The 8,068-nt window shown below is 41.6% G+C and overlaps 1 protein-coding gene across 1 annotated transcript in view; it reads left to right on the top strand.

Moving 5' to 3' along the window:
• Window positions 1-222: 222 nt before the first annotated feature.
• The window catches only part of RXYLT1 (ribitol xylosyltransferase 1), a 28,474-nt gene continuing 20,628 nt past the window's right edge, over window positions 223-8,068 (top strand). The window contains exons 1-3 of the mRNA XM_081247981.1: window positions 223-515; window positions 3,045-3,188; window positions 6,908-7,010. Coding sequence (XP_081104107.1) covers window positions 347-515; window positions 3,045-3,188; window positions 6,908-7,010 — 416 coding nt within the window. The 5' untranslated portion in view covers window positions 223-346. The remainder of the gene's footprint in view (window positions 516-3,044; window positions 3,189-6,907; window positions 7,011-8,068) is intronic.

Raw genomic sequence — 8,068 nt, 5'->3', positions numbered from 1 at the left:
TCTTCCAACGCCCGATTCCAGAGTCCGAGGCAAGAAGGATCTTAGCGCTCCCCGAAAGGGCGGGGCCGATGGCAGGGCGGGACGGAGGAGCCGCAGAGAGGCTTAGGCGGGGCTGAGGGCGGGGCCGAGGGCGAGTCCTGGGTGGGGCGGGGGCGAGGGGCGGGGGCGAGGGGCGGGGTCGGGGCGCGTCTGGGCGGAAGCGGCGGACGCGTCCGTTTCGGGTGACTCCTCCCTCCGGCAGGGCCTGAGTCCGCCCCCGGCGACGCTAGGGCCGCGGCGCAGAGTGGCGGCTTCGCCTCCGGCCCATGTCCACAGTGGTGGGGGCCTGAGAGGAAGGCTGAGTGGGATGCGGCTGACTCGGAAGCGTCTCTGCTCGATTCTTATCGCCCTGTACTGCCTCTTCTCCATCTACGCCGCCTACCACGTCTTCTTCGGGCGCCGCCGCCGGACGCAGGACGCGTCTTTGCGGGGCCTCAGGAAGGGGGCTGCCCCGGCGCGGGAGAGGCGAGGCCGAGGTAGGACACCGGCCCGCGGCCTCCCTCCTCGGCGGCGCGCCGGGACTCGGGGCTGCGGGCTGGTGGGGGCTGGGCTAGCGGAGCCGCGCGGCCACCGGTCCCGCTGTCGGGTCCGGGATTGCCCCCGGGCCCCGGGGTGCGCTTTTCCTCCTTCAGCTCTCGGTAGCCAGCCCAGGTCTCGGGATTGGAGGATGTATGTATGAATGCCCCCGTCCTCACCCAAGTCTCACACGCCGTCCCCACTCCCTACCCCTGGGGCTGACAGGTGCGCACACCTTTAAAATACATCTTAAATATCCAAGATATTTAGGTCTTCTGCCCATTTTTGGATTGGGTTGTTTGGTTTTTTGTTATTGAGCTGCATGAGCTACTTGTAAATTTTGGAGATTAATCCTTTGTCAGTTGCTTCATTTGCAAATATTTTCTCCCATTCTGAGGGTTGTCTTTTGGTCTTGTTTATGGTTTCCTTTGCTGTGCAAAAACTTTGAAGTTGGGCCTCCCTGGTGGCGCAGTGGTTGAGAGTCCGCCTGCCGATGCAGGGGATACGGGTTCGTGCCCCGGTCTGGGAGGATCCCATATGCCGCGGAGCGGCTGGGCCCGTGAGCCATGGCCGCTGAGCCTGCGCGTCCGGAGCCTGTGCTCCGCAACGGGAGAGGCCACAACAGTGAGAGGCCCGCATACCGCAAAAAGAAAAAAAAAAAAAAAAAAACTTTGAAGTTTCATTAGGTCCCATGTGTTTATTTTTGTCTTTATTTCCATTTCTCTAGAAGGTGGGTCAAAAAGGATCTTGCTGTGATTTGTGTCATAGAGTGTTCTGCCTATGTTTTCCTCTAAGAGTTTGATAGTGTCTGGTCTTACATTTAGGTCTTTAATCCATTTTGAGTTTATTTTTCTGTATGGTGTTAGGGAGTGTTCTACTTTCATTCTTTTGCATGTAGCTGTCCAGTTTTCCCAGCACCACTTATTGAAGAGGCTGTCTTTTCTCCACGTAATTCAAAGAGTCATGTACCACAATGTTCATTGCAGCTCTATTTACAATAGCCAGGACATAGAAGCAACCTAAGTGTCCCTCAACAGATGAATGGATAAAGAAGATGTGGCACATGTATGCAATGGAATGTTACTCACTAAAAAGAAATGAAATGGAGTTATTTATAGTGATGTGGATGGACCTAGAGTCTGTCATACAGAGTGAAGTATGTCAGAAAGAGAAAAACAAATACCATATGCTAACACATATATATAGAATCTAAGGGGAAAAAAAAAAGTCATGAAGAACCTAGGGGTAAGACGGGAATAAAGACACAGACCTACTAGAGAATGGACTTGAAGATATGGGAGGGGGAAAGGTAAGCTGTGACAAAGTGAGAGAGTGGCATGGACATATATACACTACCAAACGTAAAATAGATAGCTAGTGGGAAGTAGCCGCATAGCACAGGGAGATCAGCTAGGTGGTTTGTGACCACCTAGAGGGGTGGGATAGGGAGGGTGGGAGGGAGAGAGACGCAAGAGGGAAGAGATATGGGAACATATGTATATGTATAACTGATTCACTTTGTTATAAAGCAGAAACTAACACACCATTGTAAAGCAATTATACTCCAATAAAGATGTTTAAAAAAAAATCCAAGATATTGTCACGAAATGCCAGAGATTCGCTGGAATGCTGCTGGCTTAAGGACATCTATGCCCATATTGAAACAAAGAGCCTGCTCTAATCCTGCCGTGACTTCGGAAGGCCAGAGCGCTTCATCTCCAAGTGTTGATCCCCTCTCTTGTGTGTGTGTGTGTGTGTGTGTGTGTGTGTGTATTTTTTTTTTTTTTTCGGTATGTAGGCCTCTCATTGTTGTGGCCTCTCCCATTGCGGCCTCTCCCATTGCGGAGCACAGGCTCCGGACGCGCAGGCTCAGCGGCCATGGCTCACGGGCCTAGCCGCTCCGCGGCATGTGGGATCTTCCCAGACCGGGGCACGAACCCGTGTGCCCTCCATCGGCAGGCGGACTCTGAACCACTGCGCCACGAGGGAAGCCCCCTCTCTTGTATTTTGACCTATGTCAGGATCGGACTCAGGCTTATTTCTCTCTTCTTTCAGAATTTTGCACAATAGTATCTGAAACTGTGGGACACTTTTCATGTTGAAGTCAAGTTTTTATGTATAGGTTGTGTTACATATATACGATCTGTAAAGAACTGGCAAAAGTTAAACTTGTAACTTGACGCGTATTACTGTACCCAGTCATTTTAGAAGGCTTTGTTTGGGAGAGAGAATTTCCTGCCTCGTGTTAACATTTTATTATTTTATATCAAGCTCTTTTAGGGTAACAGTTCAATCAAAATTAAGTTATGATTTCCTTTTTTTAATTTTTACAGTGTTTAACCAGTTCAAATTCTGTTGCTTTATCTCTTTGAAAAATTGAAGTTAGGATGCAATTAAAACTCCCTAACATCTAATTTAAATGGTTTGAATTTATCTGCAACTGCAGCTCTACCTTATTGATAACACTTGTTACTCTTTTTATAACATAGAACAATCTACTTTGAGAAGTGAAGAATGGAATCCTTGGGAAGAAGATGAAAAAAATGAGCAAAAACACAGACTGCAGATATTAAATAAGTCCACAAAAGAGCAAAAAGACTTCCATGTACAAATCTGGGGCAAAGCTGCCATTGGTAAGTTAATGTTTAAAGCTAAGACATGTAAAAAGCACTTTGTTAGTATATTTACAATTTATTTCATCACTTGTTAAGACATCCTGATGCATTTTTTCACTTTTTCTCAATATTCCATTTCTGTTTTCTGTTAGACAACATCTGTGTAAATGCACACACACACACACACACACACACGTACACATATATTCTATTGTTGGTCTTTAGCAGAGCACAGCTTTATTTGTCAATACAAAGAGTAGGTTGTGTATGCATAATTATACTGAAATGCCTATGTCAACTGAATTTTCATGGAATTATGTGTTTATTGGACACTTGATGCACAAGTATAAGATGTGGCCCCCCGCCCTTAATGGCCAAACAAGTTTGGGAAACATTGAACTAAACAAAGTTAAACAAGGTTCTTTATAACAGGGCTTTGTCAGAGCCTTTAATATGCCAGTGTTCATTGTGAATGTCTAAAAAGGGGATATAGTATGTAGTTGATTAAACTTGTTTGCCCACAAAAGCATTTTTGCTCTGAGTTTCATGAGAGTGTAGTGTTCCAAGTTATATGATATGCTCAATTAGAGAATGGGGGACCCTCAATGACAGAAGAGTCAGAAAGAATTTAGTGAGTTAGAAGGGGCTTTCTTTGGCCATAAAACATTAGTTAGATTTAAGTACAGTAAGGGATATGGATAGAAGGTACCAGGTGAAAGGAAAGTAAACAGAATAGTAGTGCCTGACCCATGATGTTTCATAAATTCATAGACACTTGCATACATACATATATACATCCTTGAAAATTTCTACTGACCTCTGAAGTTCTAGTACCCAGACCCAGGCATCCAATCATCAAGTTCTAGCAACTTTTTTCTCTTAAAATCTCTAATATTAATTTCTTCCTTTAAATTTCCACTTCTCCATTCTAGTTTTTAATTATATCGACTTCTTAAAAAGTTTCATGTTTCCAGAATTTTCTCATTTCAATCCAGTAGGCACAAAGTGTCCAGATGAGCTTTATCAAGCACTGCATTCATTCATCGGCCTATTCTCTAGGCACAGTCATAGGATACCAGTTATAGAAATTCCCATTCCAAAAGGGAGAAAATGGAAGGAAAATGGAGTCACAGGTTTAAGCAATTTTGATATTCAGCCAGGCAAACTCCATTAGGTTTCAATGCCTGGGAGTACTCTGTGGCTCAGAGCTTTACTTCTGGACTTTCAGCTCCATGCTTGGGAAGTCATCCTTCCATTTTCAAGAAGGTTAGCATGTGTTTGCAGCTCAGTAGTTTTATCATCCTGTTCCTGCTGTTAGGATTTTGGGAGTCCAATAAGCTTGTTTCATTTCAAGCTGTCTCTGTCCCTTTTAGTCCAAGCTGGCAGTGTTTCTGCTAATATAACATTCTCAGGAACCTTGTGGGTCTCCCATTTATGTCACAAAGATTTGCTTTTTTAGACAAGAGTTCCTCCACAGGTCTTACCTGGAAAATCCCATCTCTATTTCTAGCTTCTGCTGAGATGGCTAAGGAGATCCATAAATTAACACCTAATATTTTAAAAAAACCCTCTTTGTGATTGAGTATTCTGACCAGGCATTAGCAAAAGGATGTCACCTACATCCTTAGCCTTCTCTCCAGAGCATGCTTTCTTGACAGTGAATCTCCTAGTTTTTCACCTCTTTTGCAATCTGAATAGGCTAAGAATTTCCGAAATCATCAAGTCATTGTTCCTTTTTTCCTCAGTCTCTCTTTTCAACTCATATTTTACTGTAATCAGCAAGATGAAACCAGGCCACAACTTCAACACTTTACTTAGAAATCTCTTCAGCTAACTATCCAAGTTTATCGTTTACAAGTTCTGCTTTGCATATAACTGCAGGACACAATTCAGCTAAACTTTCTGCTGCTGTATAACAAAGATCCCCTTTTCTCCAGTCTCTAATGACATGTTCCTCATTTCCTTCTGAGCCCCTACCAAGAGCAATTTTAATGTGCATATTTTTACCAACAGTCAGTTTATGGTGATTTCGGTATTCTCTAACATGATACAGGTTGTTTTCTACTGTTCTCCTCACTTTCTTCTGAGTTCTCAGAACTGAGTCACTAACATCCATATTTCTACCTACAGTCTGTTCAAGGCAATCTAATCTAGGTGTTTTTTAATCATGCTTCTCAAAATTCTTCCAGCCTTTCCCCATTACCCAATTCCAAAGGCACTTCCAGATTTTTAAGTATTTGTTACAGCAGCACCCCATTTCCAGGTACCATAATCTATTGCTACATAATCTATAGGTTCCTTTAGCTGCCATAACCAATTACCAAAAATTTAGTGGCTTAAAACAACACATTTTTTAAATTGATCTGTGAGTGACATATATAACATTGTATAAATATGTTTCAGGTGTACTACATATGATTTGATATATTGTATGTATTGTGAAAGGATCAACATAGTAAGTCTAGTGAACATCCATCACCTCACATAGTTACAATTTCTTTTCTTGTGATGAGAACTTTTAAGATCTACTTTCTTAGCAACTCTCAAATATGCAATACAGTATTATTAACTGCGGTCACCATAAGTTTATTAGCTTACGTTTCTGAAGGCAGAAATCTAAAATGTGTCCACAGGGCTATATTCCCTTTGGAGGCTCTAGAGGAGCATCTGCTTCCTTGCCTTTTACAGTTTCTAGTGACTGCCTGCATTCCTTGACTCAAGGCCCCACCTCACTCTGACTTCTGCTTCCTCCTCACATCTCTTTCCCTCATTTTCAGTCTCCTGCCTCCCTTTCCTGAGGACCCTTGTGATTACATAGGACCCACCCAGGTAATCCAGCATAATCTCTCCACCTCAGCATCCTTATCTTAATCACATTTAGAAGATCTCTTTTGCTTTGTAAAGTTAACATTCATAGGTGCTAGAGATTTCATCTTTGGACCTCTTGGGTTGGAGGAAAGCATTACTCAGCCTACCATATTTGGAAAGCTTTATCTGATTAGCCAAGTCTTTAAACATGGGTTTTGTGTGTGTCTTTTAGTACTGTGGTGTAATGAGAATGGAACAAAACACACTGCTCAATGTAACTTTTTAGTTACATTTACATAATTGGGCTCCCTGATTACCTCCTCATCTCCAGATTACCTCATTGTATGACAATACAGAGCTCTGAGACCTCTACTCTAAGAGCTTTCATTCAGGTGAAATCATGATAAAACGTAGGGGCCAGCCTAAGGAGAAAAGACACAGTGGCATTTGTTTGCAGAGGGCATCATGCAGTGAAGGATGTGTGTTCAGGTGGGGAGGAGGTAATATCTCCTTGACATATTGAATGTATATGTACATACATGAGCTTCTCTGGTTCTGTTTGGCACAAGACGGTGACTCCACCCCCAGTCTGTTATAATATAGAAACAGTCCTAATCATACAGTAACTTACACTGTAATATAACACATTTCAGGATAAGATAGGTAGTAAAGGTCCAGTGATGATTAGGGGTTTCTCAAATTTAGAGTAAGAGAGTTTTTTGTCTTTAATATAACCCACATTTTACACTGACAACCTCTGAGTGTAGTCTCTTGTACATTAGCTGCCATATTGATGATTTTGAGCCCAAAGAGGAATAGAATCTGGTTTCCTAATCAAATGATATGAAAGAGCAGAACATAAATTCATCTCACACACTAGAGTACACCAGAAGGTAAATGCTTTCATTTTTTGTTTTTTTAATTACCAGGTTTGTATCTCTGGGAGCATATTTTTGAAGGTTTACTTGAGCCCACTGATGTGACTGCTCAGCGGAGAGAAGGAAATTTAGTTGTTGGAAGAACACGTTACAGGTATTAATTGTGCAACTTTAACCTTTGATATGTTGCTGTACAATTTTTTATGTAAATACTAGAAGAAAAATCAGAGGAAAATATATCAATATTTATAGAAAATATTTTCACTTCAACTTGTGAAGGATGGAGAGATAAATCTCATGTATATATATTTGTAGCTAAAGCTTGCCTTAAACATTTTCTTATAAAATTGGATGTTACAAAATATGGGGTTTTTTTGGAATGATGTGTCTGTTTCATTTTAATCAAAACATTTCTGATTATATGGAAAAGTTCATGCTCTAAATTTTGTAACATTTGGTTGTTGATAAACATGTAACATTCTGTATGTTGGAATAATATGCAAATTTAAAGTATTTTTATTTTTCTCCTTCATGTAATAGATTCACATATTTTTATATATTCACATGGTAGCAAAGCTACTGCTATTAGTTTTGAAATTTTTATCAAAACATTTCATATATGAGTTCTATCATGATTTGATAGTATAGATTACCTTTTTTTTTTTTTTTTTTTTCTGTACGCGGGCCTCTCACTGCTGTGGCCTCTCCCGCTGTGGAGCACAGGCTCCGGACACACAGGCTCCGCGGCCATGGCTCGCGGGCCCAGCCGCTCCGTGGCACGTGGGATCTTCCGGGATCGGGGCACGAACCCGTGTCCCCTGCATCAGCAGGCGGACCCTCAGCCACTGCGCCACCAGGGAAGCCCTAGATTACCATTTTACTGCAATATTCAGAAATCTTTTTTTAATTCAATAAAACCAATGTATTGACATTTTTACACTCTTATAAAACTTTTTATCTGTGATTGCATATTTTCTGAAGATTTTTAAATAGAATTAAGATCATTTTATTTAGAAATATTGTGACAATGAAAGAATGCTATTTTCTATTAGATTTTGCTTTCTTATTGAAATAAAAACCAAAAATAATTATTTTAAAATGCTTATTTCATTTAACAATTATATTATTAAGGGAAAAAAATGTGAACCAAAGATTATGGTTTCCTTTAGGTTTCTGTTTATTTCTCACAGAAATCAAGAGGAAGAGCTATAG

This window comes from Mesoplodon bidens (assembly GCF_964165515.1).
Source record: "Mesoplodon bidens genome assembly, chromosome: 11".
NCBI lineage: Eukaryota > Metazoa > Chordata > Mammalia > Artiodactyla > Ziphiidae > Mesoplodon > Mesoplodon bidens.
Note: the sequence above shows the minus strand (reverse complement) of the source record. Positions and strands in the feature narration are given on the sequence as shown.